This window comes from Camelus ferus, chromosome 11 (genome assembly GCF_009834535.1).
Source record: "Camelus ferus isolate YT-003-E chromosome 11, BCGSAC_Cfer_1.0, whole genome shotgun sequence".
Taxonomy (NCBI): Eukaryota; Metazoa; Chordata; class Mammalia; order Artiodactyla; family Camelidae; genus Camelus; species Camelus ferus.
Window position 1 is genome coordinate 61,256,348 of NC_045706.1, and position 26,942 is coordinate 61,283,289.

General features: G+C 43.8%; 2 protein-coding genes across 2 annotated transcripts in view; one reads left to right on the top strand and one right to left on the bottom strand.

The window, feature by feature from the left end:
- WDFY4 (WDFY family member 4) overlaps positions 1-26,942 on the top strand; it is a 267,578-nt gene that overhangs the window by 206,635 nt on the left and 34,001 nt on the right.
- LRRC18 (leucine rich repeat containing 18) lies at positions 3,556-26,918 on the bottom strand. The gene is made up of 5 exons (XM_006188770.2): positions 26,604-26,918; positions 25,018-25,201; positions 22,938-23,035; positions 8,945-9,807; positions 3,556-5,774 (listed from the first exon to the last, which is right to left on the bottom strand). The coding sequence occupies exons 4-5, from the start codon at positions 9,706-9,708 to the stop codon at positions 5,753-5,755; spliced, it is 786 nt and encodes a 261-aa protein (XP_006188832.2). The 5' UTR covers positions 9,709-9,807; positions 22,938-23,035; positions 25,018-25,201; positions 26,604-26,918; the 3' UTR covers positions 3,556-5,752.

Consider the following 26,942-nt stretch of genomic DNA (forward strand, 5'->3'; position numbering starts at 1 on the left):
ATCCCACTGCCAAGAAGGCGGGCCAAGAGCACACCAGCCTGCCTTCTGGATTATATTTCCCGCTCCCAGCCCCATAGCACCCTCATCCTACTCCTGAAGTTCCTTCTGCCAATTAAACCTCTACAGCCAACAGACTTGAAGTCCCAAGTGCTCCGGGGCTTGTTCAAACCAAAATGGCAGGGAGTGACCCTTCGCCTGTGGTGGGTGGGGGCAGGTTGCCCAGAGAGCTGTCCACCTTGGGATCAGGCCCTCAGGTGGGGGTGTGAGCCATCCCAGGTCTGTCATTTCTATCTGCGACTCTCTGAAAGCTCGGAAAATAAATAAATACATGATAGTATCAAATCAGATGTTAATTTATGAGTCTATGATAGGGAGCATCTTTCCCAGGAGACAAAAGGCTTACAGCCCCTTCCCAAGGCCCCCCCTTACAAGTACCCAGTTCTCCAGAAGGCCTGTTCAGGATCAGCAGGTGCTTTATTTCAGTTAGGAGTGGGAACAGGGCGAGGACACTGGTTGCTTGTCTTCTCCAGGAGTTTGTGGGGGATTGGGTGGGGAGGGGAGTGGTGTTCAAAATATTTATAACGACTATGGGATGCACGCCATCCGTTCATTTAAAACTATTTACTGATAGCTTGTCATTTACCGATAGCATGTCGTGTGGTGTTTGCTGCTTGACAGGGCAACAAGCAAAATACTTGATCTCCTCTGTTTATTGAGTTTGCACTCTTGTGAGGAAGATAGACAGAGAACAATTTAAAAGAGTGAAATATAAAGCATCTTTGATAATGATAAGTTTAAGTATAAAAAACAAAGCAGACAGAGGTAAGGGTTGAGATCTTAGACTGGATGGTAGGGGAAGCCCTCACCAAAAATGTGAGATCTAAGACTTGAGCAAAGTGGGAAATAAGTTATTCAGATAACTGGGGAAAGTGTATTTCAGGCCAAGGGTAAAGGTCCCCAGGGGGAGCGTGGTGGGCCTGGCTGGGCCACAGTGGTTGGGGTGCGGGGAGTCAGTGGGCGGAGAGTCAGACGTAACCGGCTAGTTCATGTAAGCCTCGGGGCTCGTGGTAACGGTGTCGGCTTTTACTCTGAATAAATGGGAAGCATTGGAGGGATCACGTGGCCTAATTTATATTTTAAAAGACTCACTCTGGCTGCTGTGTCGAGAATAGACCATAGTAGGTCAAAGGCAGAAGCTGGGAGGCCGGTTAGGAGGCTTTTGCAGTAATGCAGGCAGGAGATGATGGTGGCTCAGATGGGGGGCGGGTGCGGGGAGGGACAGTAAAGGTGGGGTGAAGTGCTCAGAGTGGACATGGCTGGGCATGATTGAAGGTGCATCTCATGAGATTTGTTAACAAATCAAGCATGGGTAGGGTATGTGTGTGTAAGAGAATGGACTTAAGGAAAAGTCCAAGGATTTAGGCTTGAGCAGTTGGGAGTGAAATGGGGAAGACCATAGGAAGAACTGCTTTGGGGGTATGGTGGATATCAGGGCTTGATTTTGGACATGTTCATTTGGAGATGCCTGTCAGATATCCAAGTGGAGAAGTCATGTAGGTGACTGAATATATGATTTTGAAATTCAAGGGGGCAGTGCTCCAGAGAAATGCGGATCCAAGCTCATGCAGGATGAGCTTTGACAAAATGAGGAAGCTGGAGCCCTGGTCCTAAGCTCTGAGGCCACCCAAGCAGCCAGGGCATGTGCTGATGGGCGGCAACAGACAGCCGTGAGCTTTGGGGTCAACCTGGTTTGGGCTCATATTAGGTGCTCAGTAAACTATAATACCTGTGTTTGGTTTTAGAATCAGCTGCTGTGTTTTGGGGCGTGTTTATGGAGCAGTTGATTAGCACATCTGTCTGTGCTCTTAGCTCTTCTGAGCGTCTCCCAGCCCTTCCCCTACAAGACACAGCGTGCCTTCCCACGTTTCAGGGTGGGGAAGGCAGTGGTGGCTCCCAGACTTAGGACCCCTCATTCATGCTTGGAATGAATGTGGCCAGTTTTCATTTGGATTGCCAAGGACAGTGCCCCATCCATACACCAAGTCTTAACAAATGCCTAGCTGCCCTTGGGACACTCCAGTGAACACAAGCGTCTCATCTCTGAAGGAGGCGCGTGGTCCATTCTCAGGGTCTTCAGCTGGCCCACGACACTTGGCCTGTGCTATGGATTTTCATGTCTTCAGCCTCTAGCTCTTCATGACTGATGTGGCCCCTCTAGAGGCCATCCTGACATATGGGAGACCAGAGCTTTTCGGTACCAGAATTTTGCCTAGAATTTCAGTGACAGTGGCTGCCGCCATAACTGAATTCCAAGGAGGTTCTGTGGGCCTGGAGCCCAAGTGGAAAATACTTGCAAAGCCTAGATGAGCCCGGGATCTGTAATCCTGTGTCTCCCCATGTGCAAGACTAGACCATTCTGAAGGCAGCATGGCAGCATAATCAGACATCATTGGGGTGCAAGGCTTTGCAAGCACACAGTGGCTTCTTATGTAGAGCCAGCCAGCTAGACGCCCCCCGTCTCCACAGGATAAGCATCCGATGACCAGAAAGCTGCACGATATTAGGCACAGGCAGGCTCTGCGGAGATGTGGAAATAGCTGAAGTTACAGGAAAAGGGAAGCTAGTTATCAGTGTACAAGTAAAGAAACACACATTTTTGTACTTGAAGTTATCTGTCCCCTTCCACAAAGGGCTGGAGACAGCTTCAAAACTAAATATAGGCTACAATGATCCTTTAAAAATTACTCCAAAACTCCTTTAAAGGAAGAAAACATAGATGGGATATCAGGTACATGAAGTGATCTGGTTACTCTAATTGTCCCGAAACTAACAAAAATCAAACAACTGTGCTGGGTTACAACGTTTTCCAGTGACATATAACAAGAAACAGAGGGGTTTGTGCACTTTTTTTTTTCCCTGGAACTTACTTTCTCTTAGCACTGAGTATCAGATTTGTCCTTGTCTAAATAGGGTAGTGGGGAGCAAAGAAGGTAGTTCCCTTTTTATAAAAAAATGAAAAAAGAGTACGACAGAATGTAACTTTCTATGCTGATTCTCTGAAAAAGCAGAGCCCTCACATTTTGATGTATTTCTGTACAGACGTGGCTTTGGGACGTGATCTGGTTTGGTTCCATCTCTTCATAGGGGTCTCAGTTCCTACTGAGCCCAGAGTTCAGAGAAATACAAGGCCTGGGTGCCTGTCTGGCCCTTCTCTGAAATCTCTGTGGCACACGGCACATGTCTTTGAATGGGTGAAGGGCATCTTTCCATGGCTGTGGTCCCTGACAAGGCCTGAAATAAATACCTACTTGCAGTGTCATCCAGACCTAAGTGTCCTTGGCTGGAAGAAACTGTTGGTTGTCAGGTAGTGCCTATACTTAGGGCCTTACTGTATCTGGATGCTTGTAGTTTCTGAAATGTTCTCTCAGTTGTACAGATGACTTAAATGTAATGGTTAGGATGAAATTCATTTTTTGGCACAAAGTTCTGCAGTTGAGGAAGTAGTGTCTTTTATGGATTTCCTTTAATGAATGAGTTTCCTTTATAGATTATCTTTGAAAAATAATGTAAGACAGAGAACTTAGAAAACCAACCATAAGAAGCTATAAACTCCCATGAGAAGATGGTCTTCCACGATAATCAATCACACCCCTCAGGGCACCACTGGTAGCAGTGTGGAGGCTAAATTTCAAGTACTCCATCTCCCCACTTCTGCCCCTTCGGTCCTAGTCTCCGGAGATCATCACTGTTGACGAGCTGGAAGACTGAGGAACTGTAATGTGCGTGATTGCTTTGATACAGAGGTTTTCCTCCATCACTGAGTGGGGAGACATGCTCCTTTGGCTTCTTGGGACAGGAAGTTGTAGGGGCCACACAACTCAAGCCCCGGGGTTACAGCAGAATCACTGGAACCAGAAGTGCACTAAACCCCTGGTGGGATGACCCATGCCCTGGCATCGTGGATTTTCTCACATGGTTGGTTCAACAGGCCCTGGGCAGTGGACCCCTGTGACCTGCAGTGAGCTCCACCTGAGCCCCACTCAGACTTCGTTTTGGGGCCCCTCCGTGTTGCTCTCTGTCTTTCCTATTCATGTCTCCTAGCACAATCCTTAGTCCTGACCTCAGACCTCTTTCTAGGCAGGAGCCCAACTTAAGCCCTGTTCTCTGCACCAAGCCTGGCCCCTTTGTCCATCCAGCTTCACCCAACAGAGGTGCTTCCATGGGGTAGTGGGCAGGTGTGTGAAAGTCCAGAACTGGGAGAGGAGCAACTCGCTGGCTCACCGTCCCCCCACCCTACTTGCCACCTGTGTCCAGCCACTACCAGAAAACCTGGGGCACAGACAGGGAAGCTATGCGTTGTCTTTTTATTATTTTAGCATCTTTCTTGGGAATCTTCAATAAGATAAGAGCAACATGGATCATCTTAAGTTAGTCCAGTGATCCAAGGTTAAGGCACTCTTTCTCCCAAAATGCCTTAACTCTTCAGGATGGTTGAGGAACTTTACGCTTGCCATAGTCACTCATAAATTAGCACTTGGCAGATACACAAGGATCTGTTTTCTGCTGCATATAGGCTGTAAGATTTTTTTTAAATTTTTTATTGTATTTTAAAATCACTACAGATTCATAGGAAGTTGCAAAAATAATACAGAGAGTCCCCAAGCAGCCTTCACTTAATTTCTCCCAATGGTTCCATCTTGTATAACTAAAGTACAATTTCAAAACCAGGAAACTGACATTGAACAATTTGTATGCATAGTTCTTTGTCATTTTATCACACGTGCAGATTCTTGTAACCCCACCACGATCGATCGACGTACACAATTTGATCACCACAGTCATGGTCATGCTCAGCATCAATCACCCCTCGTCAACCTTGACCCCTGGCAACCACTGATCTGTTTTTCATCTCTAGCATTTTGTCATTTAGAGGATATTCTGTAAGTGGAATCACAGAGTATGTGACCTTTGAAGATAGGCCTTTTTTACCCAGAACAATGCCTTGAGATCCATCCAAGTTGTATCCATAGTGTGCTTTTATTGCTGACTGGTATCACACACCAGAGTTGGTTAAACCATCCTGTTGAGGGAAACTTGGTTATTCCTAGTTTGGGGCCAAACAAAGCAGACTATTTACATTTAACAAATTACTAAGGTGTTAGCACATCAGTCTGGCCATTATATATTTTTTTGTTTCCTATTTTTCCCTCTGTTGTTCATTTCTCTTTTTCCTGCCTACCTTTGCATTACTGAAAGATTCGTTAAAATTCTACTTTGATTTATGTAGTTTTTTTTTTTTTATTTGAGGTTTTTTTGGTATGACTTCCTGGTATAAATTTTAGTTGCTTGAGGTATCATGTTATACACACATAACTTATCAGAGGCAACTGGGGTTGGGATTTTACCAGTTCAAGTTAAGCATAAGAGCATACGTCTTTAAGTCTTAAAGCCTTCTTTTAAATCTTTAGTTGTCTATCATTTATATCTATCGTTGTCGTAAGCATTTTCTCTATACACATTAAAAAAAAAATCACACATCAAATATTTCCCAAAGTCATTTTTGCACACAGATCATCAAAAAAGGCAAAGTGAATTTAAGAAGCAATTCAATGGCTTGGCCGGCACCAGAGAGCCTGGCTTCCAGAATGTTCCCCATGACACTCTCTTTCTTCTCCTAACTGAGCGCTTTTCTTCGTCAGAGTTGTTTATTCTTCTTAGCTGATTAGTCTTCAAGTTTTTGTCATAAGCTACTCTAGGGAGATGTTGAGCGAATCCTGGGGATGGAGACACAAAAGGCCGAGGTGATTACTCCATGTCACGGGGTAAAACACAGCTAGGTAGAGGTCACACAGGGGTCACCTAGGTCATGCCTGACTCTCAGAGAGGTGGTGACTGGGTGAGCGTGGAAAGGACTTTTGTTCTATTTGAGGAAAGAGAAACCCCATGGTGTTCCTATCAAGTGTCTGGGGGCCTAATATGCTCTCCAGGAAGTGAAGGTGACTGTGGTCTTTTAGGGCATGAGGGACCGTTGACACGAAACCTTCCCTTGACAGAAAAAGGAATAAACTATAGAAGATGCCTCCTCTTAACGAGCTCCGTGTCTCGTCTTTGCTTCATCCTACCGCCAAAGTTTCCTGACAAATGAGGGGTCTAAGGTGAATGCATCCTGGGGCAGATCAAAGCCCCCGCCTGTTAATTTCTCAAGCCTGGTGAGGTTTAGTGTGCTTAAAATCTCTCCCTAAGACATAGCTGCAGGCGTGAAAGCCCAGCAAAGCACCTAGAGATGAAGGACGGCAAAACCCGTCATCGTGCACGCCACCCACTCCGCCGGCAGGAAATCCAGGAGAAGCACTGGGCAGAGATTTTGAGGACCACTTGCAGTGGGCGAAGCTGCTGCGATGGAGCCGGAGAGGGAGTAGAAGGGCCAACTTGTGGTCCAGACCAAGACCCCTTGTGGAGGTGCACGGAGATCTTTTTCCTTAACTCCTGCTCTTCGCTGATCCTTCTGAATGACCAAGAAGGGAACACTAATTCTAAAGAAAAAGTGTCTCAAGGGGACAGAATGGAAATGGACAGGATCCAAATAACTAGCCACGATTCTGTTTGGAATGAATGCCTCTGTGCCCCTTGGGTTGGAGATGAAGTAGCTAAAATAGCAGGATGGCTCCCTTGGGGACATGCTCAAGGCCCAGCACTCCCGTGGGGACTCCTGAGCCTCAGGCATGACATCTCATCATGCACTTCACAGACACGGGTCCTCTATTCCTCTACAGACGGGCTTCTAAGACATCATTTTGGTCATTAAATGAAGGGGAAATTGTAAAGAATGACATTCAGTGCTCACAAGGACATAATGAAATGGGTTCTCTAATATATTCCTGGTAGATATATAAATGGGTATAAACTTTTTATAAGCCACTTGATAGCACATATCAAAAATTATTTTAAAAACACACCCTTTAACACAGTATTTGCAATAATGAAGCTCTACCAGAAAATAATGCAAAATATTTTAAATGTCTTAACCATTCAGGCATCATCACAAAACAATTTCTGTTAGTGAAAAACTGGGAACAACTTGAAAGCCCAATAGTAACTTACAGTAACGTATATTCATGCTAAACTATCTCGCAGATGTTTTAAATTATGGTTACTAAGATCGTGTAAACACGTGGGTTTGAAAGCAGGATAAAAATGACACGAATGCTATTATTTTAACTATGTATAAAAATATACACAGAAAAATAACTCATAGGGAAATCTGTCAATATTACAGCTGGCTTACCCTGTAGAATTGTAAGCTGCTATATTTAAAACAATATATGGTTTTGTTCCTTTTATAATAGAAAACATTTAATAAGGAGGAAAGCTGAAAAGGGAATTTTGAATCTATATCTTCAGAGATTTTAGAAATATGATAGAGTCGTCACAGCTAAGCATTAACATGGAAAAGCAGCAGTGAGGAGTGAAAAAATGAAGCACACTGTCTGCTATGGTTTATAACATGAAAAAGAAATATGTTAGTTACACTGAACTAATGGATATCCGTCTCTTGGTGCATTTCCATTAACCACTACAAAACTTGCCACCAACACAGGAAAGCCTTGATTTAACCAAAACAAAACAAAACTATTCTAACACTGTCTTCCTTGATCCATTTCTTTTAGGCAGTATGAAGGCGTGAGTGAGTGGTTCAGAGAAGGTCCTCAGCTATTGTGAGGATTGACTCTATCTCTGTCATTTCTGCCAACAGCTCTAGAGGGACTAGGGACACTGTCAAAGTGGAATTTCAGCTTTGAGTTGCACCAAGCTCTAGTTCTTAGAGAGAACTGACTTCTACCAAGTACTCCTGCTCTGAGCATCTGCTGGAGACCCACAGCAACCCTTAGAGTTGGGCTGGTGTTATTTCCACTTTACAGATGAGGGAACCAAAGCTGAGTAGAATGCCCAGGGAGATGGATGGCAAGGAAGAGGCAGAGCTGCCCTAGGTTAGATGTGTCCAACTCCAGAATCTTTGGCTTTTTCTCTGTACCAGGCCAGCCCTGCACACTGTTAGGCTCTGATCTCCTAACTTCCTCAAACAATGACATCACGCTCTGTTTTCTTTCATCTCATCTTCCCCACAGGTTGCACAGGGCAAGGCAAGCTTTCCCCCATTGGACACAGTCCCTGCTCCCAGCACAGTGCCTCACGAGGTATTTATTTATTGACTGCACCAACCCCTATGTGCACACATTCTTTCCTTACTCCACAAAGGTCTGCAAAAGTGTTGGACGTAATAAGATGGGAGTGCAACCTCATTCATTCACAGCCAGTCAAGGGCTGGCAGGTTTAGGCTAAAAAGCTCCTAGAGCAAATTATGCAAGTGCAGATAAGAGAAAAGGATAGGACTGCTTTAAGCCCAAGATGTTAATGCCAGTACTTAGCGACAGTATCTGCCCATCACTGTGGCCCAGTTTTGTCCCCTTCCTAAGATGAAATGTCCATCAGCCCTCCTACCAACCCATCCTCTGAGATTCCTGACTATTGAAGCCCTGATCCAAAGCATTCCTATAGAACAGGCTCCCCATTTGGGAGCTGGCAGTGGTCCTGAAATGGGTGATAATGAGGTTAAGAGTATGCTCGTGTGAGCTGCCCGGGCCGTGGGCTGTAGGCAGGAGAGTTCTGGGGTGGAAGTGAGATGGACGGCCCTTTCCTGACTCATTGTGCCTGTACATGTGGGTGTGTGAATGCAGAGACAGAAATGTATGGAATGGCAAAGAACTAAAAGCCTTTCAATCAACAAAATCACAAGCCAAGGAGGTCAGGAAAGGTATTTTATGGGCTTGGCTGGAGGAGCTATTGCAGTGATGGAAGACTCCCTCAGTTTTCTGAGGGTGCACCCACTGCCATCTTCCCTCCCTCCCATTTCCGTTCCTGCCTTGGGGTCGGGGTCCCAGGTCACCTCCAATCTTCCTGGGATCCTTTGGCCATGGAGTTGGGTGAGACCAAATTAGAAAAGATGGCCCTTTTCGGTGCCGTCACAGTCATGTTCTTGATTTTGTTCAGCTTTTCCCGGGCCTGCTGGCATTTTCTCAGGCAAGTCCCACACAGATCCTTCTCGTCCACCAGGTACAGATTTTCCATCCGCTTGATTGTATCTATGAATGTATCCGCCTCTTCTGCCTTGGGAAAAGGGTTTCGCTTTGTGTTGAGCTTTTTCAGCTTGGGGAGCTTGGAGATGCTGGTGGGGACGGAGTTGAGCAGGTTGTCATGGAGACCCACCTCATGGAGCTCCTTCAGGGCGCCCAGCGTGGTGGGCACGCTGTCCAGGTGATTCAGGCCTAAGTTCACAGTGCGGATGTTCTTGAGCTGATTGAGCTCCACGGGCAGCCCGTTGGCGGTCAGCCTGTTGTTGCTCACGTTGAGGTAGAGCAGAGTGGTCATCTGGCCGATGGACTCAGGCAGCCTATCGATGTAGTTGCTGTGCAAGTCCAGCCACCGCAGGTTTTGGAACTTGGAGATGGAGTCAGGGATCTTCTTGATCATGTTCCGGCTAAGGTCGAGCTCGTCCACATCATTGAGCCGCAGGATGCACTTGGGGAAGGTGGTAATTCCCATCTTGCTCAAGTCGAGGCGTTTTTTCCCGTCGAATGTGATCTTGATGCAATTCTTGGCCACATTGAAGGTGATCTTTTTGCCCTTGGGGCCTTTGCCACCCTTGGCCATGTTCTTTTAGTTAAGGGAGTGTGTTTGAAGTAGATAGTTCTGATTGATTGGTGATCAGTTTGAGGAAAAAAGTCATATGAAACTGCTAGAAGGTACACTCTGATAAGAAAAGAAAAAATATCTAGTTAGGAGAGGACATGAGGGTTCTAGACTCCCCCTAAATCTTAATGCTTCACTCTCTCATGGTTGAAAAGGAGATTGAGAGGAAAGTGGAGAAAAATTAGGCCATGAGCAGAAGTAGCCTAGCCAAAGAGCGTTAGCAAACCGAATGCCCGCTTCACACTTCAGTGCTCCCAGATGTAAAATGGGAGGTTCAGGGTTGGCCTGAAGGATGCTTACCACCCCTCTGGCTACGCCAGTCCCCGACTACAATCCATTGTCTTGGACTTTGACATATTTCCCCTCCTGGGGACATGTGTATTCGTGTGTGTTGGGGTGGGGGCAGCCTTGGATAGCTGTCATTTCCCAGATCCCTACTTAAATCTAGTCTTTTCTCAGAGTTATCTCATGAGTTCCTAGGGTGGGATGGTTGAGGTCTCAGAAGCAACGCAGCCTGGAGATGAGGGAACAAGACGGGAGTTAAGAATGACACGTGTGCTACCTCCCTCTTCACCGTCTGGAACTAGTCAGGCCTCGGCTCCTATGACTGCATTGCAATAAAAGCAGCACAGAGAGGTCTTTGGCTCGACCCACCAGTAGAAGGATGTACCGCTGTGCCCATGAGCACGGAGGGGGCCAGCTTGGAGCCTGGCGGAACCAAAATGAGAATGCTGCCTTTTTCTACCTCCTACCCCCTTGTCTCCCTCCCCTCACATCCTTCACACTGAAATCAGCTGTGGACACCTCTGCGCCTATAGGTGTGGTAACAGGACTGCTGCCGTCGGAGAAGGAGAACGTACAGAGTGATGGGTGGATTCTGGCCTCAGATGCTTGCTTAGAATCCAGTTCTTCCCCAATTGTCTTGCATATTCGGTGCCTCAGTCTCCTCATTTGTGAAAACAGCCCCCTGTTAGGACTCTTTGGGAGTGTAAATTATCTAAACTACAAAATGCTTACAGCAGTGCCTGGCACACAGTAAAACCCTAATTAACTATTAAATGTTATTATCAGGAACTTCGCACATACTGATTTTAATCCTCAACAGTCCAACAAGGTCCACAGGATTACCCCCATTATTAAGAGAAGAAGACTGAGGTTTAGGAGTGAGGGAGGTCTACAGCTCAGAAGAGGATGCAACTGGCCTGCCCGTTCTCGAGGCTCTTTTCTTTTCTACAACTTGGTGCCTCTTGCTTGCTGCTTTTGTATTTTGGACCAAGCTCCCACCCTGGACAGATGTGTGCTGTCAGGAGACAAATGCTAGAACTGCCTCCATTCCCTGGCAGGCATGGGTGGGAGAGGGGCTCTGCAGTCTCTCCACTTCATCATCCAGGCCCTTTATCAGGAACCAGGTTTCTGTCATACATACAGCGCCAGCAATCAGGCTGTGTGAGCCTAGCATCCCCTGTTTTCCTGGTACAATAATCCTCAGTGTCAAAGGAAGTAGGCAAAAATGCCTCCCACGTGCTTATTATAAATCCCACTGTTGCCACTCCTAGCTGGAGGTCAGAGCTGCCCACCCTGTGCAAGTCCCGCTGGATCAGAGCCTCCGGAGCTGGATGGGGGCCTCCGCGATAACCCAGTGAGAGTCCTCTCAGCCCTCAGCAGCACTGACGTTCTCTGGAGCAGGCCTTGTAAGCTGAACCTGTTCTTCAGAAACAATGGGCCGACCGCATTCAGGCGTAATTGGCTGGTTACCAAAGACAGTCCTGGCTTGACCAGTACTGAAGTGTGTGTATCATGCTACTGTGAGGAAGTGGATGGGATAAAGCAGTTTAAAAAGGAAAGCTGGGGTTTCAGTCACAGTTAAAATGCAGTATCACCCACTGAGTGCAGCTGAAGGCCCCGGACAGTCCGCGCGGAGCAGCTGGCACGCTGACATCTCTGAAGATAAATGGTATCAGACAGACTGGAGGAGTAACTCAAAGTAAGACCAGCTTTGAACCAATGACAACAGACTTCCAAGAAAAGCCTCTTTTACTGGCCAAGGTTGGGAAAGGGAACCTTTTAGGGTCAAAGAGAGTGAAGGAGATCTCCTGTTGTTTTTCTGTTTGTTTTTTCCATTCTCTCCTGCCTCAGCCCCAGGCAATCCTATCTCACTGGAGTCAGGCAGGCAGGCACCTAAAACTCTGCAGGAGAATAACAATTGTCTTTGACCAAACTGTCATCCCACGAGGTAGAAGTTTGCTTTTTCCTCTCTGTCTCACTGCCACTTGGCCCTGGAGGCAGAAACCATGGCAGGAAGTACACAGCAGGTTTAGAAAACAAGATTCCTGGATTTCTAGCCAGAACACCAAGGGTGGGGCAGAGGGCAGCTCTTGGGAACCACGAAGTGTTGGGGAGATTGCAAAAAGGATAGAGCTGAATAAAGTTGTGTGTGAACTCCTGGTCGCGCCCTGAGCTGCCTATGAATAATGGATAAAATCCTGAACTGGGTCTTTAGTGCCTAATCCCAAACCCTGAACCCAAAGGCACTGTGAACTGAGCGAAGAGAGAGACCACTGTGCAGGTTCCAGCCTGGTGCCTGAGTAGCAACATGAAGGACTAGTTTGAAAAGCACTGTAAATTCTTTGAATGCAGAATGGGACACTGTAACCATAATCTACAGAAGCTACAGAAGGTTTGCCAGAACTCGTGACTTGTGACTGTCTGCTCAAAATATACATCTTTCGTTATCAATATATGAATACATTCTATAAAAAGGAGAAGACAGAGAGCTGTGGTGCAGAAAAATATTTGAAGGAAAAATGAGTAAAAACTTCCAAAAGTTGGTGAGAGACATAAAAATTACAGATTCAAGAAGCTCAGGGAATCCCAAACAGGAAAAACTCAAAGAAGTCCACGTTCAGACATAATCAAACTGCTCAAAATTAAAGAAAAAAACTAAAGAAAAAAAATGACACATTGCTTACAGGGAACAGCAATATGAATGACTTCAGTTTTCTCACTAGAAGCCATGGAGGCCAGAGGTACTGGAAAAATATTTTTAAAATAACGCTGAAAATATAGGACTGTCAGCCAGCAATCCTTTATGAATGAAGGCAAATGAGACATTCCCAGCTGAATGAAATATAAAAGGATTTGCCACTAGCTGGGCTTTTACGAAAGAAATGGTAAAGGAAGTCTTTAGGTAAAAGAGAAACAATACTAAAGAGAAACTTGGACTTTGAGAATCAAGGGAGAGCAATGGAAATGATAGGTATCTGGAAAATATAATAGACTGTTTTTCTCCTCTTATGATCTTTAAAATATGTGTGATAGTTGAAAGCAGACATTTTAATACTGTCCAGGTATGTAGATGGAGTGCAAATAACAACTACAACATAGTGGGGGAAGTTAATGAGACCTATAGGTAGGTAAGACTTTTACACTGTTTTTGAAGTAGTAAAATATTAATTCTAAATAGGCTGTAGAGAGTTAAGGGTGTATATTTTAATCTCCAGAGTAATCAGAATGGATAATTATCAGAATGGATTATAAAAGAAAAAGGCCCAATTATATGCCATCTATAAGAAATCCACTTTAAGTTAAACTAAGGGAATGGAAAAAGACGTACTATGCAAACACTAAAGGAAAGCTGGAGTGATTTTACTAATAACAGACAAGGTATATTTCAGAGCATGAAAATTTACCTGAGATTAAGAATAACAAGAAGATACAAAAAGCCTAAATGTGTGTGTACTTAACAATAGAGCTTTAATATAGATGAAGTAAAAAATGACAAAATTTGAAGGAGAAATGGGTGAATTCATAATTAAAGTTGGAGACAGCAATACTTCTCTCTCAAATCAATAGAAGTAGAGAGAAAATCAGCAAGGAATGGGGTTTCTCAATCATGGTTCTGTTGACATTTTGGGCCAGACAGTTCTTTGTTGTTGGCAGGAGTGGGGTGGTGATGAGAGGAAGGCCTGTCCTATGCATTGTAGGATATTTAGCAGCAGAAAGCCAGAATATTCTACCCACTAAAAGCCAGTAGCTCTCCATTAGCTGAACAACCAATAATGCTTTTAAACATTGCCATCTGTCCACTGGGTAGCAAAATTGCCCCCACAAGAGAACCACTGATAAAGAACTAAACATTACCATCAACCAACTGGATCCAATTGACATTTATAAAACACTCTACCCAGCACAGAATACACATTCTTTTCAAGTGCATATGTAATATTCACAAATATAGGCCCTATTCTTGGTCATAAAATAAATCTTAACAATTGAATTGAAATCATATAAAGAGTGTTCTCTAAAAATAATGGAATTAAATTAGAAGACAATATTAGAACAATAACTAGAAAATCTCCATATAGTTAAAAAATTAACACATTTGTAAATAAGCCTTGAGTCAAATAAATCTCAAGGGAAATTAGAAAATATTTTGACCTGAACAAATACAAAAATGGAACATATTAAAACTTATGGTATGCAACTAAAGCAGTGATTAGAGGAAAATTTATAGCTTTAAATGTTCACATTAGGGACATTTAAAAAAGAAATTTCTCAAATGAATAATATAAACTCCTACCTTAAATAAACTAGTAAAGAAGAGCAAAATAAACTAAAGCATGAACAGAGGGAAAATAATAAAGATGAGTAGAAATCAATAAAATTGAAAGAATAAAGACAGTAGAGAAAAATCCATAAAATTAAAAGCTGGTTCTTTGAAAGGTTTAATAAAATTGTTAAGTCTCTAGCCAGGCTGACAATAAAAAAAGGAGAGAAGATATAAATTATGAACATCAGTAATTAAAGCAAGGATATGACTGAAAACCTATAGGCATTAAAAGTATAAGAGAATAGTACCACTTTAGAAAAAAACTTAGATGAAATTGACCACAAACTAAAAAATTTAACCCATGAAGAAAGAGACAACTCTTAAAAGACCTATATTTATTAAAGAGACTGAATTCACAGTTGAAAATCTTCCCCCCAAAACCCCTCCGGGCTCAAATGGTTTTACTGGCAAATTCTGCCAAATATTTAAAGATAATGACACCAGTTTTATATAAACTTTTCCATAAGATAGAAGAGGGAGCAATTCTTAATGTATTTTCTGAGGCCAGCATTACCCTAATACTAAAATCACATATAGACAGTTTAAGGAAAGAAAACTGCAGACCAATACCTCATGAACTTGGACATAAAAATCCTCAACAAAATATTAGTAAATTGAATATATATATATATACACACACACACATAAAATACATATGTATATATAAAATACATGACATCTAAGTAGAAATGCAAGGTTGATTCAGTATTCAGAAAGCAACATAATACAGCACATTAACAGACTAAAAAGAAAAAAATATATCATCATATCAACTTATGCTGGAAAAAACACATATCAATACTATGTATTCATTCATGACAAAAAGTCTCAGCAAACAAGTAGTAAAAAGGCTCTTCCTTAACCTGACATACGGCTCCCACAAAAAAAAAAAAAACAAAAAACCCTGTAGTTAATGTAATTGGTGACAGACTGAATGCTTTTCCCCCTAAGTTTGAGAATAATACAAGAAGGTTAATTCATTACTCCTATTAATATTACATTGGAAAGTCCAGTCAGTGCAATAATGCAAGAAAAATAAAAGGAAATAACGGACAGATAGGAAAGAATGAAATAAAACTGTTTCTACTCACAGTTGATCGAATTGTCCACATAGAGAATCCCACTGAATTTAAAATACGCTCTTGAAACTAGTGGGTTTAGCAAGGTTGCAGGCTACAAAGTTACACAGAAAACCCTCACTGAATTTCTATATATTATCAATGAACTACTGGAAACTGAAATTTGAAAAATAATAATGCTCCAAAAAAAAAACGTGTGTATTTCACATAACTGAAAAAAAGTGCAGGATTTCTGTGATGGAAATTAAAAAACACTGATGAAAGAAAGCAAAGAAGAACTAAATAAGTGGAGAAACATACCATTCATGAGTTGAAAGACCTAATATAGTTAAGATGTCCATTCATCCCAAATTAGGCTAAGGATCAATGTGATTCCAATAAAAATTCCAGCAGGATTACTTGTATATAGGAAAAAACAGATTCTAAAATTTATATTGAAAAGAAAAGGAACTAGAAACCCAAAACTATTTTGTAAGAGAAACAGAGTTGGAGGTATCATGCATCTTGATTTTAAAACTTACCGTGTCATTGTAACATGTGATATTGGTGAAAGGATGTGATATATACACACACACACACGTGCGTGCATGCATACTGATCTATATAGGTCAGTGATCATATATACTGATCTGTATAGATCAGTGGAATTGAAAATAGAATCTAGAGCTAGATCCACATAAATATGGTCAAATGGTAAATTGTTTTTTGGCAAAAGCTGAGGAGAAATTCAATGGAGAAACACCAGACTTTTCAACAAATGTGTTGGAACAATTGGTTACCCGTATGCAAAAAAGTTGACTCTCAACCTAATTAACTCAGATTAACTCAAAATGGGTCATAGATATGTAAATTGTAAAACCATAGAACTTTTTTTTGAAGCTTTTTGGGGGAGTGTGGGGATTAGATTTATTTATTTTTCAATGGAGGTACTGGGAATTGAACACAGGACCTCGTGCGTGCTAAGCATACACTCTACCACTGAGCTATGCCCATGCCCCAGAAAAACCCATAGACCTTTTAAAGGAAAACGTAGGAGAAATTATTCATGACCTTGAATTAGGCAGAAGTGCGATTCATAAAAGAAAATATTGACAGATTGGACTGCAACAATATTTAAAATTTTTTGCTATGTAAAAAAAATCAAAAACAAAACCAAAACCCATATTCAACCAAGTACTAGTATCCAGACTCTATAAAGAACTCAAGGTCAACAGTAAGAAAGCAAACAATGTAATAAAAAAAAATGCTCGAGATTTAATGAGACATTTCACCATAGAAGTTGTGTGGATGACTAATAAGCCCACAAAACCACAAAACATTGCTCCACATCATTAGTCACTAGGGAAAAGCAAATGAAAATCACAGTCAGATTACTAAAATACCTAAAACAGTTACTAAAATACCTAAAACAAAAAACAGGACATAAAATGCAATAGCACAAAGATTTGGCGAGAATGTGGAGCAACTGGAATGCTTATATATTGTTGATGGGAATTCAGAATGGTACAATCATCCTGAAAAACAGTTTGGCAACTTCTGATAAAATTAATCATACTTAATCATATGACCGAGCATTCTTCCATCTAGCTATTTACTCAAAAAAACCCCAAAACTATGTTCACACGAAAACTTGTGTTTATAGTTACTGTATTCACAGTTGCCAAAAACAGAAACAAAAAACCCAAAGGTCTTTCAGTGCGTGGATGAATGAGAAACGTTGGCTAATCCTTATAATGGAATACTCTCAAGCGTAAAGAGGACAAATCTTATTGATACATGTAACAACTTGGATGCATCTCAAGAGCATTTTGCTGAGTAAAAGAAGCCAATCTTAATAGTCTACATAAGGAATGATTCCGTTTGCACAACACTTTGGAAAAGCCACAAGGAAAGGTACAAAAAAGAGATGGGTAGTTGCCAGGGACTAGGGATGCAGAAGGTTTGACAACAGTGGAGCAGCACAAGTGGGCTTTCTGGGGTGCTGCACCTGCCTGTACCCTGACTGTGGTGGTGCTTACGTGAGGCTGTACGTGTTAGAGCTCAGTCAACTGTATACAAAAAAAGCAATTTTACTGTAGGTAAATTTACAGTTTTTAAAAAAACTTAGAAATATTTGGGACTCCATATTCTATTTTTGGGGATTTTTTTTTGTTATTAAGTTGTATGAGCTGTTTACATATTCTGGAAATTAAGCGTTTGTCAGTCACTAGATGACCTGTTATGATCAATTCATAGACTCCTCAGATGTCAGTGTGTGACCAACCCACACAAGGGAAGCTGGCAATTACAGAGAGAGAGAGATATAAAATAGATTTAATCAGAAGGATGGATAGATAGATAAATAGACAGATAGATGGCTGAACAGACAGACGGATGGATGGACAGACAAATAATAGATTTTATTTCTCATGAACAGCTTAGAAACCCAAATATGAGAAGTTTCTAAATGTACTTTTTGTTTTGTACAGTTGGTTTTTATACTTTGGAAAAACTGAACCAGTTGGTTTGACTAACTTCTAATTAATTTTTCTATCTAGTCATTGTGAATCAAACAGCATGGTGGGACACCCCATGGATATCTAAATTAAAAATGTAACAGCAACTTATATTTTAATGCCATCAAATATTTGCAAGCATTTTCAGTTGTAAGATCATTGTCTTCACTCTGATACGAGAATTTATCTGGTGCTTCACACCCATGTATCTTTATATTTTTAAGTAAGACTGATTTTATTTATATATAGCTGATATCTTTAAACATCTTGCTAAGACAGCCTCAATAATTACTTCACTCTTTTCACTGATGCACTGAGACAAGGTGGACATACTGTAGAACTGAAACCCTCAAAGTCAGCGCCGTTTCACAGCCAGTATCTGGGACTAACTTCATAGCCAGCTTTGTGCCATATGAATGAGAAATAGCTTTTGCACTTTGGACATCTCTTAAGGGGAAACAATGCATACCTGCCCCAGTGAAGTCATTCATTCAAAAGTCATTATTCTCTCTCCTGACTCTCGTAAGACCCATTCACTAGGCATGTAACAGGCCAGCTTCTGATCTCCTCTGCTCTGATTTCCCCCTTCAGGTCATTCCCTGTGCCCTCCAACCCCTCCCAAAACGAGCTGTTCCTTCACCTGAGAAGCCCTGGGGCAGGTGGAGATGTGGGTGGTCACGGTGGGGCCGTCTGTGGAGTGTGTGTGTCTAGAACCTCTGACCAGGCTTCCAAAACAGGCACTAATGTTTGACTCGGGCGTGGTCTGCACTGAGGGAAAGCATGACCATTTGTCCAGCACCCACTCTGGGCCAGGAACGGTATTCTCTGCCACTGGCCTTAGTGTTACCTGGTTTTTGGAGCAGAGACTCCCTGGGGGCATAGACATGAGTGCTTTTAGTCTCTCTGCCAGCCCTTTAGAGGCACTTCATGCCTCCTCTGCAAAGCCAGTGCCCTCCAGTTTGCCCTTTCATTCAGTCCTCACAGCTCTCCTTTGAGGTAGGAATATCCCTCCCACCCAAAGATAAGGACCTGGTGGGTGGGTGGGGTGTAAAGTTGGTTTATCCAAGCTCACACTGTCCGCCTCATTCCAGGGCATCCAGTTGGGACGTTCTTTCCATGACATCAGAGCTGCAGCAGACAGAGAGTCTGCATGGAAATTAGCAGGTTCACTTCATTTGGCAATTATCTGGTTAATTTTGATCAATGCAGCGCTAAGGATCTTGGTGGGGTATTTCCCATGTATAGCTTCATCTACCCCTAATATTATTTACTTCTCCGTCCTCAGCATCACTGTGGCTCTGCACATGTGCTGCCCGGGAAGCTGTTATCTGTCAAACTGCCCCCATCCCCCTGGTGGGTAATAAGAATTCAACTTTTATTTGGAGCAAAAGTTCCCAGGGGGTCACATGGCCCAATAACAAAGGATTATGATTTCTTATTGGTTTAATAGCATCTCTTTTGTAATTCTGAATGTACTCTGTTTTAATTGGATTTGTTAAAGGAACAGAGGGAATAGGTGCCTTACAGTTAAAATAAAATATTAAGATTATTAGTTTAACAGACTAGAAACGCCTTGTTCATCAACCAACACATTCAAAGCACACAGAGCAACCTTGACTCCCAGGAAAGCGAAGAACCAAAGTCAGTCCTGGCACCTTTAAATCCCAAGAGGTGAGCATTAATTCAGTTTCAGCCAGCGTGGTTTAAGCACCGCTATGGCCAGACAGGTGTGACTGGATTTTTCTCCTCTCAGCCACTGCCTCCCTTGCAGATAGGGAAGCCGGGCTCAGAGAGGTGGCTCGGCAGGGCAAGAAGCACAGGGCCTTGAGACCCGCGAGGGCCGCCACCCAGCTCCTCATTTATTGTCCGGTGGCCCTGGCCAGTCTGCAGAGCGTCACTGAGCTTCAGCCCCCACTTCTGTAAATAGGACAGTAAAAGTGGCTGCTTCTGAAGGGCAGGGTGAGGGTGAGCAACTGTGTGTCAGGGCGAGGGGAGGTGTGGGGAGCAGCAGCGGCGGGGACTGGACTGATGCATCATAACTGATGACAGTGGAGCCAGGACGCCAGGATTCCAGTGGGTTAGAAACACATAGCACAGCGTCCTTACTTACTGGGGCATCCCTGTCTCCCGCGTGCAGACACTGGGTTACTTTATCTGGAGGACAAGGACGTTGCTCCTTGGAGGCACAGTGCCGCCCCCCAGGATGGCAGAGTAGGGGGCAGTTCTCAAGTGCTCTGTGCTTTGTGCATTCTTTCTGTACCATGACCCCATCTGGCCTCAGGGAGAGCCTGCTAAGGGTGGACATGGTGCAGAATCTGGTGCACACGCTGGTGCGCCTCGGCAGTGTGCACTGGTGGATACCCCAGTGGGGTTCCCCTGTCTGTTGTGGGACAGCCCCCAGCTCCCGGGGAAGGCTTTGCGGAAACCCGCCCACCTGTGAACTTCCTGAAGGGGAGCCCTGAGCACCAACTCTAAGGGAGCAGCCGAACTTCCTTTGGTTCTTTGGAGTTCATTCATTCATCAACAGCGCGCACTGAATAACGACTGTGAACGAGGTGCTTATTTACGCAACAAGCAAAATAAAGGCCCTGCTCACAGCCTATAAGAGGAGATGAACCAAAGCAGACAAACCTAACACCAGGTGCCATGAGTGCCAGGAAGAGAAAAAGCTGGGACAAGAGAGAGAGTGTTGTGGGGAGACGTGCTCTTTTGGAGACGTGACCAGGAAGGGCCTCTGACCAGAAGATGTCTGAGCAGAGACAGAAGTGAGGATGCAGGGAGGCAGGGAGGGTATTTCTGACAGAGGGAAGGCCAGATGGAAAGGCTCCAGGCTCCATGTCAGAGGGGAGGGGAGGGACAGCAGGAGGGCAGGGGAAGGAGGGGAGACCATGGAAGGACAGACAGAGGGAAGGAGGGAGGGAGGGAGAGAAGGAAGAAGTGAAGGAAGGAAAGAAGGCAGGCAGGCTAAAGGCAAAAAAACAAAAACAAAAACAAAAACCCAGGGCAGACGTGCTGTGCCGTATTTTTCAAATGATACTTAAGTCCCCAGGACATGTCAAACCAAGGAGAGAAGGCCCGTGCCTACACTTCCCCCAGAGTGACCACAGACAGGACAGGGTCTCTCCGCTCTAATTTCTACCTGAGGCAGCCCCGTGCTCTCTTGAATCTCCAGCAAACTTGGCCGCGCTGGAGTGGTGACAGCGGGGAGTGGTACGCAGCCCCGGCAGCCGCCCTTGTCTCCCTCCACAGGGGTCCTCTCAGAGCCAGCAAGCCGGCCACCACCCTGAAAACCCTCAGTCAAGCACGGACGACTGTGGTATCAGAACCACGTAGCCTTTTACACGTGGGTGAGAGCAGTGCAGCGCAGTGTCGGGGAGGATGCTTATGTAAACCCCAGCTAATCGGTCCCCATCTAGAACAGAAGGGCATTGGAAGGACCACGGTCTCATTTTTAAAGGGATACTTCAGGTTAAAGGAAAAGGGTGCAAAAGGATAGTTCGGGGGTCTTTGTATATACGGCACCTGTCTTTCAAAAACGCTACGACTTCTAATCTTAACGTTTTTCTGTAGAAATATTTTCTAAATTCAGATTTCCCTTTCCTCCTTCAGTCTTTATCAGGCTTATTTAAAGTTTTTACTGAAGCATCCAAGGCCATCATCAATAAGACAGACCTCTTTTCTGATGACTTTGGGCACAAAGATATAACTTGTCAGGAAGGATGCAAGCAAAGGCGTATAACAGGCAGCACTTTGTTTAGGACAGGGCAGCTCTTCAGCATTTTCCAAATAGGGACAGAGCCCTTGTATTAGCCATTTTGTCTGTTCCTTTCCTGTTATGTATAAAGTACTCGGTAGAAGCCAGGCACCCAGGCGGTGGAGAATGTGGAGGCTTTGAGACCACTGGAACTGGACTCCATCCACACCTTCACTGCCAACCTGGTTTTAATCATGAGCTCAGTTTACTGATCTGCAAAATGGGTTAGAAAGTTGCAGGTTGCTGTGAAGAGTCAATGAGGTGATGGCTACATTAAGTGATTAGTGTGCACTGGGCACTCAATGAATGGTAATCTGGTATCCGGTACCTTTATGATGGTAAATAACACTGATAGATTTCACCAAACAGCACCATATTGAGAGCCTCCCTCAAATCAGTAGCCCCAAGACCCTCCCTCTTGGTCATTAATCCCAGATGTAGGATTCGTGGAACAGTCTTTGCTGATCCCCAAGCAGAAAAGTCTTCGCAACCTTTTAAGCACAATTAGTAATGATAATAATAAGAAGAGAAAATAGCTTGTCCAAAGTCACACAGACTTGAAGTAGGGGCACCTTCCTTTCCCCATGATACCTGTCGTGGAAATAGGGACGTGAGGCATGTGTTCTAGTGTGTTCCATGACCGATCCCTCCTTGGAAGGCCCAGCCCAGCCTAGGACTCCACCGCGTGTCAGTGGATTCCAGTGTTCGGGATCACTTGCAGAAAGGGTTTGCGTCCAGACTTCTCAAAAGACAGACTGTGCTCTAAGCTCCAGCACAGTCAGCAGTCACTGAGTGACGTCTGCTGCTGAAGTCACCTTCACAGGCTTCAGCCCTCCTGGCTGGCCGAGCATTGCAGTTTCCTTACAGGGGTAACTGGGTGGGTGGAGGAGCAGTTCAAACACTGGTCTCCACCTCCTTGTGGTGCCACAAACACTCCAGGACACTCAGACTTTGGAAAGATCATTAGAAAGTGTGACCCAAAGCCCCACGGACTCCCACACTAACCTTGCAAGCTGGGCCCCCCCACCCCCTGCTAGCTGCCCTTCCTACCTGGGGCTCCCGGCCAGCTCCCTCCTCTCCTGAATAATGAATTAGCCAGTGGCGGTGGTGTCTGGGGGTTGTAAATAAAGCACACCAGGAGAACCGGCATTTTCAAAGTTGCTTATTACTCAAAGGAGGAGAGAAAAGAAGTTTGAAGAGGTCGTAGTGTGGCAGAGTTAAAGTAAAATAAATGCAATTAGAGGAAAACTTACCCTGCTGGTCTCAGTTCCTCTTCCTCAATGGTGAAACTTTGTCACCAGGCAACAAGAGGCTTGGGATCTGGAGTTCATTAGCATAATCTGACGCCAGCCTGTAAGGTGAAAGAACACAGTGCTGACAGCGTCTCCGGGACACTCAGACTCCCAGCAGGCCAGCTTGCTTCCCACGCAGAGGGAGGCCAGGTCTGGGGTCGCTGGGACTCTTGCCGGGGGCTTGCTCCTGGCTTCCCCCATTCTGCCGTGGGGGTTGCAGTATCAGCAGGGCTGCTTTTCTTGAAGACCGCAGGCAGTGCACATTGCTAACAGAGGGGAAAGAGCCACGTTTGCCTCTTGGAAGGAAAAAATATCTTCTATAGCATTGAGTCTCATGAAACATCATCGACTTCCCTGTAATTTGGCCCCCATATTTCTTTCTTGCCCTTTGGTTTTTGAGAGAGGGCCGTCTTTTATCTCTTTATTTATTTGAATTTAATTTTTTCTTGCGGTTTTCTCTTTTACACCCCTTTTTCACTAATAGATCAGAGTGACTACTGCTTATAAAAATCAGACATTCTACAACAATTTTTTATTGATTAATATTACATCATTCAGTGCTGATATGTAGTTTCCAAGCTCGACATTTTGAATGAATGTGCAATTATGAATCTCGTGGACCATGCTTTTCCTATTTTTTCCGATTTGACACTATCATGAATAAGGCTGCAATGAATGTATTAAGGCATTTATAGTATTTTTGTTCATCTTTTTCCTTTAAATTAAATTCCAAGAAATTGAGAAATTTGGCAAAAAAGGTTAAATGTTAAAATTATTATGCAAATAATAAGATAACATTGTAGAAAAGTTAGAAAATGCATATATGGAAATAAAAAAATAAAAATACTTATTTTGAATAATGCCAGGTTGAATTAAAAAAATAATTAGCAAATAAATACTATGAAATGCAAAATTAACCCAAGCAATAAAATGTTGAAAGTACAAAAAAGCGAAATGAAAAATTTTTAATTAAAAAATAAAAATATAATCTTTAAATTAGAAATATAGTTAACTGTTAAAATTTTAAATATGTGAACACCAGCACTGTACTAGTTAATTGAAAACTAAATAAAATAGATCATTTAATTTAGACAATAATTAGATTTAAAATAATGAACAAATGAAGATAAGTAGAAAATTAAAAATTAACTGAAATCCTACAACTTAGTACATTTCTAATGAGAACATTCAAAAAGCACATAATTTAAATTAGGAAATAAGTAATATGAAAATTATAAATACAGATAAGCCATAAGGAAAATCAATATTTTAAGGGAGAAAATATATGAGATGATAAATACATTTTAAAATGCAGATATGTAAAACCTTATAAAAATTAAAGCCACTCAACGCATTTGGAGGTAACTTCCTGCTGAATACCCTTCCAGACTTTTCATGCATCTACAGTATCAAGTTCATAGCATAAGTGTGCAATAATAATTTGGTAATTTTGCTAATGTTCATTTTTAATGCTAAATATACCCAAGTTTGTCAAGTAACGTCTCTCTAATCCAGCCAGGTCAGAGATTTTAGTTGTCGATTTTTATTTGCTTTTGTTTTCTTTTCCCCTTGAAAAGTACTTGGAAAGTACTTGTCTTCAGAGTCAGGGCCCGGGGTCAAAGTAGGGCTAAGGTGTGGTCCGGCAGGTGCCACACACACACACACACACACACACACACACACACACACAGACAGATGTGGTCAGACAGATGTGATCAGCTCTGTTTGAGGGATGAGGTAACAGCAGTTCAGAGCAGCCAAGTGTTGGGGGCAGGTTCTGTTGACTCCAAAGCCCGTGCTCTTTCCCACCCTACTTCCCCCAGAACTTAGGGGGTACTTTGGAAAGCCAAGAGCCATCTCTGGCACCTTGTTTAATCTAAAACTTACATTATAATGATGGAACAGCACAGTTTATCAACTCTTAAATACTTTTAATCATCAGATAGTTACAAAATTCACATACACCATTCCAAGAGGTCTGTAAACTGCCTTCAGACGAGCATGATTTTTTTAAAAAAATTTTTTTAAAAAGAGAACTCACCTTTGGTTAGGTGTCTGGGCACTGCTGGTAATGGCTTCTTTTTATGATGGTCCTGAAGTGATGGGTGTTCCTTGGAGCTCATAGCTGATGAAATGAGGAAGGGGAAGTGAATTGCCTTTATCTTCTGCACACCATTCCGTCGGGTGGCAATGTCACAAAAGACCACAGGTAAAATTCTAGAACTCTTTCCAAAAGGAGAAAATAAAACCAGAGGCTGTCTCTCATTTCCAGGATCCTAAGAGGCACATTTTGCTCCCCTATTCCCACTCCACTGTCAGCTTTCTGAAATAAAGTAGCAAGATTAGCAGGCTTTGCTGTATCAACTCCATGGCCTTGGAGCTCAGCTCCACAGCCTCAGGAAGGCTCCTTTTCAAGGTGGTGACCCTCACTGTCTCCAGCCTGGGCTCTGCCCTTGTTTATAGCCTTCAAAGCAGCCTGACTCCTGGAACGGGGGTTGGTGGCAGGCTCACAGACAGGGCAGGACCACCAGATCTTCACTTGAGCCTTTGCAAGCTAAAGCAATAAGTGTGACCAGGTTTTGCCTGCTTCTTCTTGTTATGGTTATTGTTTGCCTGGATAAAATGGATCAAAAAGATGATTTCTGTACTTGGGGGAAGAGGTGAGCCCCAGCCTAGGAGTTGCTTGCTGTTTATAGAAAATCTGCCAAGGAAGATCTTGAATGAGGAGGGGTGGGGAGCCTGGACAGATGCTGTAACAGCGGCACTGTGATGGGAAGATGAAGAGGCTCTGCCCCTTCTGGGGCGCACGAAAGCCTGAAGGACCCTGGTGCGGTGGGCGGAACGTAGGGTGCACGTGGGGGCGGGGTCCGTGGGGGTGAGCCCAGGACTGAGGCGGTGGGCGTGGCTGGAGAGAAGCGTGGCCTGGTTCCGTCTGGTGGAACCTCTTGAGCAAGGACCTGGTTTGGGGAGTAGAGGGAGAGCCTCAGGGAGACAGAGGGGGAAAGAGCACAGAGCTGGAAAAGGAGCCCCAGGGTACATCACAGAGGCTGAGGAACCAGACTCTACAAACCCCTGCTGAGCAGAAGGGGCATTTCAAAAGTGCTCATCCTTTTTAGCCAAGAAGTACCATTGCCAGAAATGTGACTCATGGATACACTCACAAAGATTCAAATCATGAAATCGTTATGAGATGTGACGATTTCCATCTCATAAATCACCGGGATGTATGTCCAGAGGGGATCACAGAAGCCTTATTGGTGAGGACAGAGCCCAGCACAGGGACAGGCTCAGCCACTTCCCATCCAGGTGTGCGGTGAGGTCTTGCTACCACGGCCACAGGACAACTCGAGCCGCCCCTACCAAGGCGTTGGGCAGCAGAGCAGGGCATAGACCGGCACACATGAGATGATCCCATGTATCAAAAAAAATTGGTTTTACACTCTGTGACCATATAGACAGGCCTATGGCTAAAACTTTGCTGGAAACTCATCTGTGGATACTTCTTGAGTGGGGGCAATACTTTGTAACTATTATTTCATATTTCATGATCTTCCATTGCATTTGCATTTTTTAACCATGCACATAGATTCACATGTATTATATTCGTATATAACATATTCTACTCACATATATTTTGTTCAAATGGCCAAAGAAGATTATGATGTGGCTGTGGGAAATCCAGTGTTGAGGGTGTGAGGCCCTGGTGCCTGCTTCTGCAAGGCCCTGGGACTTCTCCGGGGGCCACACTTCAGGCAGCAGTGAATTCTGGCATCACCTGAGAGCCATGGTGGCTGCAAGGACCCAACCTTCAATAGGGCAGGGTCGGGGCAAGAAGAGCTCGGGCAGTAATCTGTGGGTCCTGAGAAGTCTGTGGCTCTCCTGGAGGCCCTGGAACCTCAAAGCTCCAGAAAGTCCCACCTCTCCACCCGATCATGCCTTGAGATATTTTGTCACCAGTATTGTTTT